Here is a 14,745-nt window from a genome sequence, read left to right as displayed (position 1 = left end):
TTCTAAAACCACTGTATGAAAAACTGTAGTTTTTTTTTCCTTTTTAAAGTGATGAATGTGAAACGAAGTGAATTGGACTCTAGACGAGTGTGCTGTTCATCGTAGCCACAAAAAAGTGGATCAGGCTGGTGAAAATCAGTGGTTACTCCCACAGACCAAGACACAGAACGTGACCTATACAATATTGCTGTATGCATATATCTTTGAAAGACAAACACGGATCTAAAGGCCATTGAGTTCTATTGGACACATCTCTAGTCCCTTGTCCATTACTACTAGGACGATGTAAAGGAAGTGACAAAGTTGGATACCAGACACACTAAACTGCTCCGACAACAAATACCACAGAAAGTTGCTAGATTCAGGTGCAAGGAAAGAAAAAAACATCAATAACAACAACAAAAGGAAGCACACTGATGGTCCTTACAAGTTAAATTACTGTACAAAGGAAAGATAAAAATGTTACAAAACTACTAGAGCAGGCTGATTTGTTAGTTAACTCCTAATTGCCATTAATACATCTTGACATACATTAGTGTGTTAGCAAGGCCACAAGAAAGAAACCAATAAACTGGTGTAATAAAGCTCTCTACTTTTGGTGTACAAGAGGCCATGACTGCCAACACACATACACAAACAAAAACAACTATGTATCACAATATCTTTGGGTATGTTCATGTGAGAGAAAATCATTTCCATCATTTAAAGTCTGACAACATACAGAAGTTAAGGGTGTCAAGTCAATGTAAAACTGCTCTGTTGTACAAAAAAAACTGGAAAAAATTCAAAACGAACAATACAAGGCTGAGCTTAAGAGCTCATAGTTCACAGGCCACGTTCTTAAGGCGTGAACTGCACTCTAACTATGTTGTTACAGTAAGGCCACGTCTAATGAAGGATATGACTTAATCCAGTATAATAATCCAGTCAGTTTCATAACAAAACACTGGATGTATTGATAACAAAAACCAAAGTGTAGGAAGACAAAAAGGAATTTAAGTGTTTGTTTTTTTTTAAATGCCGCAATTTTGATTATGAAAGCACAAAAAAGGTTTAGACATGACTTATGACACTTCCATGGTAACAAATCCAGTAACACTTTACTGTAAGGGAGTGTTCATAAGGCTACATAGGCTACTCCTATGTAAGCCCTTCATGACTACTGACAAACATTTATGCAGGCTTACTTCAACAGGCATCTGCCATAACCTACTGATGTTAGCTGATGTTGATGTTTTGTAAACTTGGCAACAAATCAACAAATGACACCTACTGGAAAACACTGGACTATGTCAGTTATCATAAAGGGCTTAAGTAGGTATAATGCAGCTTTAGGAACATTTCACTACAGTGAAATGTTACCAAAAATCCAAATGCAGCAACGCTGCTTCAGATCGCAGATATGTGACAGACATACACTCTTTGTGCGCTAGAACTGTACACTACTCTATGGCTACTGTTTTGAGTCAACAAGTGGATACAATGATGTAAAACCGACTTTAGGCCTCTGTATTGCGAATGGTGCTTTCTGGATTCTTTCTGGATCACTGAATTTAAACAGGAAGAGGAGAAGAGAGATTACACTTCCTCCTGTATGACCAAGACACACACATGATACAAAATCCTTAAAGGAAGCATATTCACATCATATTGCAGGCAAGGCAGAGGCGTCGCTTAAAGCTTTTTTGTTCTTTCCAAAGACTTTGTAAAAAACAACAATAAAAAATAGACCCTCTGAGTTTCTTCCCAAAGAAAAATTCAAATTAAAAACAAGAAACAAAGAAAGGAAAAAAGTCCCATTTTAAAAATCGAGAAGTATCAAAAACGAAGTCTGAGCAAACAGGTGAAAAGCAACTGTTTGCTAAAGAGATGAAAGAAGCTTTATACAGAAGCCAGGCAACAACACCCTGCTACACCCTCATCCTAAAAAAATCATCAAAAAACTCAGAAAGTAACAACAAAATGTAAAAAGTGTAAAAGCTCAGAATAGGAACAGAATCTATTTGGTAACAAAAGCATACTATATGTTTTGATAAAAAAAAAAAAAGTATGGAGAAAAATGTACCATTACTAAAGCTTATACAATAACCTTGGTCCATAAAACTATATGTAACTCTTACAATTTGAATGTGACCCTCCTCTAACGAGTCCAGATCCACCCACAAGCAATGACACATCGTGCTCCTTCACAAAAACACACAAACTAGGGAAGAGGGAGAGAAAGGAAGAAGTTAAAATAAAAGGGGGAGGAGAATAGAACTTCTATCTCAACATATATTTTTGTACACGGCAGATGTCTCATTGCTGGGGCTCCTTCTTCTCGTTTTCTGTGTCCTGCCGATCGGTGCGGGCGTGTTCTGCCTTTCTGGCTTTTGTGTCCGTCACACACAGCACCACACAGACACTTGTGTTCCTTACAGAAGAGTGCAGAGAGTTGAACATCCCAAGACTGCATCTTCTTCTTCTTTTTTTTTTTCCAACTTTGAATCTCCACTCTAAGAATTCCTCAATTCTGTCTTCTGGATTTGAAATCAATATGCAGCAATTTTTAAGAAGTCTTGTCTTTTTTTGTTTGTTGTTAATTTTCTTTTTTTCCACGCAAAGAGTTCAAGTATTCCTGTGTACGTTATGACACCACGGCGGCTGTGGCGTTGGAGGACGATGCTGTGACTGAGTTTGGTGTGCTGTTGGTGCCGTAGGCTGCTGTGTCTGCGTTTCCCCCTGTGCTGCTCCCACTGGTGGTCAGCAGGCCGCTGCTGCCAGACCGCAGGATGGCACCAGCTGCACTGCAGTGAGGCCTGGGCCCAGGCTCTGGTGTATATGTAAAGGTCAGTGTGGTGGAGTAAATGATGCCATCGTTCCGCACCAGCGTCACCGGAACCTGCACGGGTTGCCTTACCCACCGCCACCCCTCGCGAAACGCTGAAATGTCCGGAACTACACACAGCATGCTCTCTCCACACCTGCAGCACAAACAGGTATATAGTTAAAAGAAATAATTCAGTGAAAAATCTCACATGTAACTTTTTTCTATTTGGTCAGCTGATCTGAAATCTGTTTCTTTAGTTTTGCTTTGGAGCTATGAGGCTAACAGAACTAGGAAAAGAGCAAAGACAACTGAGGCATGCATTTATACAGTACTAACTGATGGGATATAAGCTTCCAATCCTTGCTAGCTACATTAGCCTGGTAGATACAGTGTGAAAAGTACAGGCACAAAACATGTCTTGATGTAATTAAGAAGAAAACTTTTATTTAAAATTTCAGTTAACAGTAATGGCAATGAGCTAAACTAAAGATGTAAATTTGATAATAGACTGGGCTGATGATCATCAAGTTTTTAAATAGAAAAATTAATTGAGGCAATGAATATTATGTTCCAGACACATGGTTTTAGTGCCATATATCTAAGATACCTAAAGGCAACATAGAAGAGGGCTTTGGTATTTAATACAGTGATACAGTGTTCCTGTACTGTAGTGCTATCACACATTAAAAACCTATTTTTTTCAGTCACAGATACACTTTCATTCAGTTTTTAAACCCATCTCCCATTTGAGCACTGTAATAAAGTAGGTGAAACACCAGGGTGGCCCCACTACACTGTCTTTGCCAGTCATTGTCACTAGCTCTTAAGTGAGCCCAAAGGAAGCCATTATCCTAACATTTCACTAACACCAGTACCAAACAGGTTTTAAAGGCTTCATCTGTAAACAGTTCAGGAGTTGGTATACTGGGAATTGGAGTTCTAGCACATTAATAGCACGCAAGAAGCCATTTGGAAGCATGTGTGTTGTATGTGATTCCTCGAAATATTCAAAAAAAAACAAAACCCTACCTGTACATGGTTTCTGCTTCCACATCTCCAAACCACACACGCAGGTTTGGAGCAAAGTTCTGTCCTGTTAGCTCCAACATCGCTACGTCCCCTCCACCGTTCAGCTGCATACACACATGTACAGACACAGAGAAAATGTTGTAATTTCTGAATGTCTCACTCCTTTCACATACTTTAAGTCTGACACAAAAAATGGCTATTTCTACCATGTTATCTAACCCTTTCCCTCTCCATGAGGTGAGGTGGGAGATGAGTATATAGGGCTCATGGCCTAGTATGACTTTCTGTGTGTACCTGTAAGCTCTCGACCACAGGCACAGGTGTGACAGATGACTGGACAGGACCCATTCCCTCATAAAAGGTGTATTCTGCTTTATCCGTGCTAATGATTGTCCAAGAGGCGCCATCATTGATCATTTCTTTATTTGGTTCCTTCGGGCATGGAGTGGCCTGAGGAGCAAAACACACGCAAACAGAGCTGACCATTCCTAAGGATTTAATAAAAATGTACACCGAGTTGCAGTTTAGTACACCAGCTTTGTAGTTTCAATCATTGTCAATTTTATCCAGTACATCTACCATACAGATGTACTCTGTATACAGGTGTATAAGGCCCAGTAGTATTGCTGGATTTTTTAAATTATTGATTCAGCTTTAGAATCATTACAAAACAGTAACTGTGACAAGGAAAATAGACTAACACTGAAAATTAGTGCTGGAATGTTATCTTGACCCACATGTTGTGCTCCTGTGAACAGCTGAGACAGATATCCTGGTCATCATGCATTGTTACATGACCATTTACCTACTGATATAAATATGTTCTCCCTGGCTGCCCTGTATTTTGCCTCATTGAAAAAACTGAAAGACACGTACAGGTGGCGCTAAACTGCTGTAGCCTTTAAGAGGTAGATATATGTTAGAGGTTTCCTATGACATGGACACTTTAAGAGATACAATCAAGGAGAGAATTGGTTGTATGAGCCCAAATTCTACTCAGTGTAATATCAGAGCACTCCCACATTGTTTGAGTACATCAGAGTACCAAGCTCTCCTCTGCATCCCCAACAGGTGGGCCTATTTAGTAAGCAGACTATGCGTAATGTTGGCAGAATCCAATACACTCAGTTTGTAATTTTGAATTGAACAAGCTGTGTTTTATGACCAAAGCCTCACAAAATATATGCCACTCTGTGTAAAAGAGGCTCAGAGGTCTGATGTCCAGGTTATCTTGCATTGCTGGAAGTTTTAAACACTGACTGGACACTTTACTAAATACACCTACCAAGTTAATACACCTTGCATGTACAGTTACAGATGATAGACAGTTTGTGTTTGCCATCATCTAGCTATTAATTAGTGGTTAGTTTTACACCACAGCACCACTCTTGGCTGGATATTTTTGGTTGCTGGACTATTCTGAACTCTGGTACACTCATACCAGTGCAGCACACACTACCTTGCCACTACCATGTTGGTGTCACTGCTGTGCTTAGAACAGTCCACCACCCAAAACAACATCCTGAGAATCAGCAGTGGTGCTCTTTTCTATTTTGGACAGGGTAGATATTGGCTGATAAATCATAGTCACAAATAGCTACAGTCAGTAACTGTAAAACCTACAAAGAGCTACATGCTAGGCCTAATAAAAATGAATGCAGGTACAAAGTATTTGACAAACTGTCAACTCAGTGTATATCAATTATATAGGTGCTTAGAGAAAATTATAACCATGGAGGATTGGAGAACTGACTCAGAAAACAATTAGTGAGCTATTATCTTCCATCAAAGTGCAGCATCATGCTGCCACTGCAAGCATGTATGTGTGTATGAGTGAGAAAGAGAGTGGGCTCTCACTTGAAATTGGATGATCCTTTCTTGGGAAAGGCACAGGTACATCCTCTCCGTGTCCTTTAGGTAGAAGGCACACTTATGCAGCTGAGACACGGGGTCATCTGCATCCAACAAGGCTGTCTGCTTATCCACCTTACGGATGATCTACAGGGAAATACATGCGTGAGTGCATCACTTGCAGAGGGAGGTTGGGAAAAACATACAGCAAGTTGATAAAGTACGGTTATAAAGAGATCATCAGAAGAGAGATCTAACAAGAGGTACTCACAGGGCTTTCTCATAAAACAAGATTTCTTACTCAGGCAGCTAACTTTAAACTTAGCTCAATCTATCCCTGGATTTCTACGTCATGACAGTGGATCAAGTTTTGCTGGGTTACATCATCATAACAACTTAAGATAAGTTCAGGATTTCAGATCACGAACAGATCAGGGTGAGCCTCTTACCAATCAGGGGCTGACAGAGGTTGACCCCTCCAACCCACTATTTTTTTTCTTCATAACATTTGCGGTGTCAAACGTGATGAATTTCTTCATTGGCAGAGAAAGCAAATCATATTCCACAGATGTTAGTATATAAATAATTATTACTCCAGTAAGCACTAATGCAGTAGCAGTGGCACCTGTATTGCCTTTTCATGGTGAAAAATGCTTAATTTTTTTTTTTTCCATTTCCTCTTCCTTCTTTAAAATAAAAATAATTTGTTCAGCTCCTCATATTTGTCGACTGGCTGTTGGTTGTAAACGTCACACTTTTAAGTGCAACATACAGGGATTAATCATAGCTTCAGTATCTAAACCAGAGTTGTTGGTTCTTTTGTTAGTTTTCTGGCATTTAGTCAAGACCTCTGCCTAAGCTGAGCTCTCCCTGGTAATTGAGCTGAATCAGGTATGAGGACGGCAATCACCATACTGTGACTACTACCTCTGATCTAAGAGCTAATAAAATAGACAGTAGGCCTGAGATTTTTGGGGAAAGCACCTAACTTTTCTGATGAATACTGTGAATGCAGACTAAACTGTATGTATCATTGTGTGTATTATTTGTTATTTTGTCCAAGAAGACCACCATGTCAATTTTTTGCGACTGCCAGTTAGGTGGGATTGTGATGTCATGTTCATGAGTAGTTTCTTCTGTTTGGTTGGACTCATTTACAGGCCGTTCACAAGCTCTGAGATAATAGGTTGAATTTCCATACTTATAACTTAAGACAAATACTACTGATAAAATAGACTATAATTAAAATTGTAATTTTGTGAAAATTGCACTCTTTCACACTGTAACAGAAATGCAATCAGCATGTACCAGTCGAGGCAGGGCCATTCCTGTGACAGAGCAGACGAGTTTGACGGTTTGGCCATAGTGAATATAACCATCACGCACAGTGAACTCTTCTCCCTCTGACTCCTCATCATCCACTGTACAACACAAAGAAACCACAAAATCAGAACATGCATATAAATGTCTTTTAAATGTTTTTGTAATGCCTTACTTGAACCCTGCTGCATAACACAGACATAACCATGTCATAAACATGTCATAGCAGGCATCATATATCAAGATTTTGTTCAACAATATAAGTGTCATGTTGCCATTACCATTAGTTTGTGTGAAAAGATTTGTGTGAAAAAATATTATGACAACTGTTATAACAATTGCAATTGTTCAGTTATATTACTGGACATAATCTCATGACACCATAAACATGTCATGGCAGATATTATGTCAATGTTACATAGCAGGTTCAAGTAAAGAGCTACCAATATTATTTTTGTTTACTTGCAGTCTGTATGATTAAAATGTTTACGTTCCTGTGCATTTGTTTGTCTGAGTGTGACTCAGTCTGATGCATTTGGTGTTGTAATAGGTAATCTAGCAGGCAAAGAAATCATACATGAAGGTGTTTCTAATGTGTCTTCGCGTGACTTTATACGTATGTACTTTTAAACCTGCATTTACTATTGGCAACCACTAACAGATTGATCTAAATGCTCGAGTGAGCAGCTACACTTAATATTAATGCACTAAGGCTGTGTGTTGGTGTGTGAAACTTACACAGGTGAATATAGAACGCTCCCCACTGTTGCGAGCTGGCATGAAAGTTCCCTCCCTCCACATGTAGGTAGCGTGTACTGACCGTCTGAGAGCGCAGTCTGTTAAACAGTGCCACTTTCGTTCCTGATGCTATACACACTACACATACCCAAACACAGACAGAGATAAGCAAGGGAGTCATAAAAGGTTAGTGTGGCGTTTTTGGACTCCAAAGTGGAGATATATTTGGAAGATAAAAAAGCACTACAACACTCGCTCCAAGTTTCAAGCTGAATTCACATGGAAGGGCCCATCACCTTCATTTTTTACCCATATTTCTTCTGTTTAAGTGGGATTATGCACCAGTCATAATGAATTTTTACCTGAGCATTTATCTCCTTTTAATATTCCTTTTAAAATAAATAAATAGGCTGTTTTTGTTACTGTGCCCTTAAAATGTCTATCAATGCTGTCCAAAGTAAAATCTCCAAAATAGTAACTTTACAGAAGAAAGCTAATTTTTTTAATGTACATTAATGTAAAGAGCTTTCTTTCCACGTGATTTTGGAGCCTTTCTATTGGTCCATTCATCACAAACTGTAAAGGACAGCTTAAAAAATTACAAATGTAGAAACTGGAAAATAAGTTTTTTTGGACAGCGATAATATGTAAATGGCCTCAGTTCTGATTAGTTGCACTGTGCTATGCTTCATTCTAAAAGCAGTCCAGGTGAAAACAATCCTTATAATTTCAGGGTGAATGAGTGGAGCTAATCTGTTGTATGTTAAATATGTGGTAAATGAATTGGTTTAGTCAATGTCTCCCCCCTGTGGTAGCTTGAAAGGTTGGCAAATGACCTAGTTACATACAGTTTAAAGCTGGGCGTACACTATACAACTTATAAACCCAAGAGATTGTGAAAACATCACATTCATGTCAGCCTTACAACTACAGAATGTATTATTTTTTGTTGTGAGTTTGTGCAAGTTAGATGATTAGGCAGAGGGTGTCACACACATACTAAGTTTCGGCTATGAATAAGTGCTCAAAATATATAATACATCACCTCTTTATCTTTTTCTCCACTGTCAAAAAAAAAAAGACATTTTTGCGCACCAAGGTACAATGAAAATGTAGCTCTCTCATTGGCTAATGCTGGAATGTTGTTCAGTGACTCATTCATTTCCACTCAGAACTGACCACCTCCCACTACAGGGTTTGTGTTGACTACAGGGTCAAGCAAGTTTCAAAAGGAAGACCACTGGACCCTCCGGATAAGAAGGCTAGAGACTGCCTCATTTCCATTCACCTTATCAGATCATCTTTGCCATCTGTTGTTTCTGATCAAAGTCCCGATCAAGGTCCCTGGAAAAGTGCTTCTTATTGTAAAAATTCATCAGAAGGGGCAAACCGGAGGCAAAAACGGGTTAAAAACTGTGGAGTGTATGCCCAGCTTAAGGCTTTAAAGCAACAGCTGCCTACGGTAAAAAGATGCTGGAAAGATTTTTCTCCCCTTGCTTTCAAATGTCGGTGTGCTGTTGAATTTCCTAATTGCTTTATATACTTCTCAACATTATAGCACGAAGACAACTCAAACTGAAAGTCTCGTACAAAACACCTGCACAATTCAAACCTGTAAACTAGCCCAAAAAAGCAGTGTCTGTTTGTGTGTATATTATTCTGAGAAGTGTCTCCACTCACAGTCAGCATTCTTGAGGGACTGCTTCTTTTTGGAAGGCTTGGAGATGACCTTGATGCGTTTGCTGAGGAAGACTCCAATGTTGGCGCTGTTACCATACAGCATCCGCACTGACAACATGAAATGTTTGCGCTTGTCCGAGTCAGATATGTACAATGTTTTGGCTGTGCAGTAGTTCTGTGGGAGATGATGCAGAGTTACATATTTATAATTATAAAAAATACAAGAACATACAGCACAATGTTAACTACACTGGCATGGTTCCAGCACAACCCTTTAGCAACAAACATGCCTTGGCCAATCTGGGCTAAACTGTGTACAAAACTACTGCTTTAGTCTGTTGTTCTACGTGACATTTCTTATTAAGAAGAATGTCCATGTGAGCATTAATCAGGATTTTGTCAGTCTGCTGGCCCAAAAACAAACACTACAAGACCAAATACTTTAACATGCTGCAACAGGAACAGTCCATGTGCAATCAGTGACACATAATCGCAGCCTCAGACCCTCCACCCATAGCTGATATACACAGATCAAGCGTAACATTATGAATATATATATACATACACACACACACACATACATACACACACACACACACACACACACACACACACACACATATATATATATATATATATATATATATATATATATATATATATATATATATATATATATATATACATACATACACACACACACACACTTGTTTCAATGCTCATTGTCTATTTGATCAGCTCCACTTACTGTATAGGTGCACTTTGTAGTTCTACAATTACAGACTGTAGTCCATCTGTTTCTCTGAATACTATGTTAGCCCCCTTTTACCCTGTTCTTCAGTGGTCAGGACCCCCATGGACCCTCACAAAGCAGGTACTATTTGGGTAGTGGGTCATTCTTAGCACTGCAGTAACACTGGCGTGGTGGTGGTGTGTTAGTGTGTGTTGTGCTGGTACGAGTGGATCAGACACAGCAGTGTTCCATGGGGGTCCTGACCACTGAAGAACAGGGTAAAAGGGGGCCAACAAAGTATATAGTACCTATATAGTAAGTGCAGCTGAGAAAATGGACAATGAGCATAGTAAAAAGGAGGTGGTCATAATGTCATGCCTGATTGGTGTATATTATACAAAAGTGATTAAAAACTGAAATTTTGACAGTTACAATCTGATTTGTTTTTTTGGTTAATTTTACTGATAGTTTTGTTTCTGAGTTTTTAAACTTTTTCATAAAGGGCATTACAAGAGGGCATTCAACTGCTCTACTGGTAAACTGATTTGGAATGACAGATTGCAGCATAGTGATCCAAATAGAGACTTCCAGATGTTTAGGGCCATACTGCCTGTTACTTACAAGTCTATTATTCAGTATGAAGGGCATTCTTATTTCTAAACAATAATTTGTTTTCTTTTTCCTTTACTAACTATTGTTAGGAGCACATACTGAAAATTATCTCCAATATGTGAGGTATGATATTCCCAAAGTAGTACATTTGCACAGATTTAACAAAAATAACACAAATGTAGTCCAGGAGTGTTAGTGACTTCAGCAGTACCTGACACTCTAGAATACTCACTTGTGTTTTAGTTATATGTAGTGTTTCTCCATCATCAGCTATTATGTGTATATATATATATATATATATATATATATATATATATATATATATATATATATATATATATATATGTGTGTGTGTGTGTGTGTGTGTGTGTGTGTGCGCGCATGTGTACATGCTCTACCTTCCCCTCCAGGTTGAGCTGCTGCATCTCCTGGTCACTGTTGCCAATTCCAATGAAGGCGCATGGCTGAGATTCCTGCTCTGAGCAGCCATCTCTCTCCATCTGTTCCCGCTTCTTCTTCCAGCCACAGCCCATCAGATACACGCACGGAGGAGGGCAGAAGAACCTACACAGACACACACATACACAGAACAGATTTACATATTTTCGTTTGTTTAAAAGGACTTAAAAAGGATTTAAAAAGAACATAAAAGGTCTGAGACATATAGCAACTCAACTTTTAGTACAGACAATATATAAATCACACAATTACATAGTACCAAAAAAGGTACTTTTTTTTCTTCTTAAACACATGTTTAAAGGTTTAAAATGAGGATGCATTGCAATGACATGGGAATCATATTTGTATTCACAAGTAATATGAAAATATCTATCATGACCTGCTGATATTTCAAACCGGTATTTCAAGAAGCATTTATTATAATCTGAAAGCAGAGCATTTATTCTATTCTAAAATCTTATTTCTCAGTGTATTGTTAATCCAGACAGATGTAATTCCAATTTCCTCATTTTATAAATGTGTATCAGAATAGCCAGATATAAATATATCAAACACCAGCACTGGCCCACAACTCTCATATCTGTGCAACCTTAATTTAAGAGGTTTGCATGCACCTATTTAAGATGCCTGCTTGTACGTACTGTGTAGTATGTATGTAGTAATGGCCTTATTAGGACCTATTTCACATTCCATTTACTTCACGTATCCAGTAGATGGCAGCACATACCATCATATGATTGCACCGTCAAAACGCACCACATCCTAGTCAAACTGAAGAGCTGAGTCCAAAATACACAAAGACAAATAGTCCACCATCAATCATTCTGCCTCGATTCTGTCAGCATCTCTAATCCAACAGCATCAAAGGCCAGTGAGGCACATGTAGTGGAGACAGTGATGAGATATTCCTAAAAAGTGGAAACTGCTATTCTGTGATTAAAATCAGATGCTAATACAGCCATCACATGACTGGAAATTGACTGTATTTCTGTACGTTGACTTGAGGAGGGGGAATCTAAACACACACACACACACACACACACAAAAAATCACCCTTGTTCATCAAAAAAAGGGGGAAAAAAACCCACACGCAGCTCAGTCAGTCTGAAACCCTCTTCATACACAGAAAAGGGAAAAAAGGTAAACAAATCATTAATGAGTCATAATGTCTGAGTCTATGACAGAGGAGCTTATTCAAACACATTTTAGACTTTTTTGGCGAAAAAGGAAACGACCCGTTCTGGAAGCTGCTGCGTAGTGTGCTGTTAAGTGTCTGGTTTCACATCCTACTAGTAGCGTAATGCACCAAAGCAAGGCTGTTGGGCTTGATACGGATGGAAGGCTTCATCTGGGATATAACTAAATAGACTGAAGAACAATTTTTAATCTTTTCAACAAACTCTGCCTGGCAGAAAAGGTCCAAGTTATACAACAAACCCAATTCCACTCAATTTAAGACAGTAGGTAAAATGCAAATAAAAGCATAATGCAGTGATTGTGAAATGTTCAAAAAACGTCTTAAGCAGGTGATGCAATCATGCTTGTATATAAAAGGAGCATCCAGGAAAGGTCAAGTCCTTTACACGCAAGGATGAGACTCACGCATCTGCAAAAAATCCAAGAGTTTAGGAATAAGGTTCCTTAGCAAGTAATAACAAGGATTTTAGGTATTCTATCCTCTACAGTACATAAAATAAACAAAATATTTAGGGAACTTGAAGGAAAAAAAAAAGTCTAAATACCACAACAGAATGCTAGTGACCTCTGCACTGCAATAAAAACAGGCATGCTTCTGTGATCACCACACGGGCTCAGGAGTACAAACCATTGTCAAATACTGCTCATCACTGCATCCACAAATGCAAGTTATGACTGTACTATGCACAATGGAAGTCATATGTCAACAGCTAAACACATTTTGGAGCAACATATGCTGCCGTTTAGGCACTTTCTTTGCCAGGGATAGCCTTGCTTATTTCAACATGACAACAGCGAGCCACATATTGCATGTGTTATAACAGCACAGCTCCACATTCAAAGAGTGCTGGTGCTAGAAGGGCCTGCCTGTAGTCCAGATCTGTCTCCCATTGAAAATGTGTGTCTTATTAAGCTCAAAATACAACAATTAAGACCTCATACGGTTGCACAGCAGAAGGCTTGTATAACAGAAGGGGGGGCCAAAAAAAACAACTGGTGTCTTCAGTCCCCAAATGATTATTTTACTGACCAGTAAAGGAAAATCATGAAGTTATTGGCAAATATCTTTTTTTTTGTATTCTAATATTTTATACTAATGCTGTTTCCTATCAGGTGTTGACCAGAGGAGGATGGGTTCCCCTTTTGAGTCTTGGTTCCTCTCAAGGTTTCTTCCTTTTGTTCTTAGGGAGTTTTCCTTTCCACTGTTGCCACTGGCGACGCTCATGGGGGCTTAGACCCAGATTTTTCTGTAAAGCTGCTTGGTGACAACGTCTGCTGTAAAAAGTGCTATATAAATAAACTTTGACCTGACAAATTTTTACAACTGTTTAATGAAATATTTATAAATGTTTTCTATTTTTATTCAAACAGAGCATTTTGCCATTACATTTTCTGTAGGACAATTTCCATATGTCTCCACAGGGGGCAACAAAGTCATAAAGCCTTTTCACACTAAAGAAAAAAAAATTAGGAACACTAAAGAAAAAAACTCAAAAAGAAATCAGAAATAAATTAACACTAATGCAGTCTTTCACATCAGACCTCATGGTTGCTTTTGTAGTATTTTAAATGTCAGCTTCTGTGATTCAGAGGAACCCCTCATGCTGTTACCCTAGGATTCACGCCAGCTAAGTAAATAAATAAATAAATAAATAGAAATGAAAAATAATAAAGAGGTATTACTACTCCATTCTTTCTCTCCGACTGAAAAAATCGCATTGGACCTGATGTGACGGTTTCAGTGTGTTAAATATGTAAACAATGGAAAGTGCTGTGGAAGGGCCATGATGACTAAATCCACTGTGTGCCAGCACACTAGAGTGACGCCAACTGCTGCACATGTAAAATAATTAAAAAGCAGAACCTGGTTAATGGACCAGCGAGCAGAACACTTATGCACTTTATATGAAAAGAGAAAAAAACATCAATCAACATGAAACCTCAATTTCATGGCCATTGTCAATAACAAGTAATAAACCGGTAATTAGTCCAAGCACTAAAAAGCACCATTTTCTGAACTGCAAATTAGGCTTAAGGCATTCAAATTGCTCTTCAAGTTGTCAAGATTCTACGCATAACCACACACGCACACACACACACACAAAAACACATACACGCATGAGCTGAGCACACACTGACCTAAACTTCCCTTACTATTCACATCACTAAGACGGTCAAAAGGTCAAGTAAAGGAGAGGAAGTCAAGTGAAACTGCACTCACTTTCAGTAGTTACTTTACTAACCATTCAGGCTCTACAAAACTCCCTGTGAGTTCAACTAATTTCATGGATCACATTTGAAGGAAGGTTTAATGGTT

At 38.6% G+C, this 14,745-nt stretch overlaps 1 protein-coding gene across 1 annotated transcript in view; it reads right to left on the bottom strand.

Moving 5' to 3' along the window:
• The window catches only part of rbpjb (recombination signal binding protein for immunoglobulin kappa J region b), a 54,433-nt gene continuing 39,688 nt past the window's right edge, over window positions 1-14,745 (bottom strand). Inside the window, exons 4-11 of the mRNA XM_017699623.2 lie at window positions 11,171-11,336; window positions 9,428-9,602; window positions 7,748-7,885; window positions 6,998-7,110; window positions 5,696-5,836; window positions 4,133-4,288; window positions 3,839-3,942; window positions 1-2,963 (exon numbers count right to left, since the gene is read on the bottom strand). Coding sequence (XP_017555112.1) covers window positions 2,627-2,963; window positions 3,839-3,942; window positions 4,133-4,288; window positions 5,696-5,836; window positions 6,998-7,110; window positions 7,748-7,885; window positions 9,428-9,602; window positions 11,171-11,336 — 1,330 coding nt within the window. The 3' untranslated portion in view covers window positions 1-2,626. The remainder of the gene's footprint in view (window positions 2,964-3,838; window positions 3,943-4,132; window positions 4,289-5,695; window positions 5,837-6,997; window positions 7,111-7,747; window positions 7,886-9,427; window positions 9,603-11,170; window positions 11,337-14,745) is intronic.

This window comes from Pygocentrus nattereri, chromosome 2 (assembly GCF_015220715.1).
Source record: "Pygocentrus nattereri isolate fPygNat1 chromosome 2, fPygNat1.pri, whole genome shotgun sequence".
NCBI classification, from domain to species: Eukaryota; Metazoa; Chordata; class Actinopteri; order Characiformes; family Serrasalmidae; genus Pygocentrus; species Pygocentrus nattereri.
Note: the sequence above shows the minus strand (reverse complement) of the source record. Positions and strands in the feature narration are given on the sequence as shown.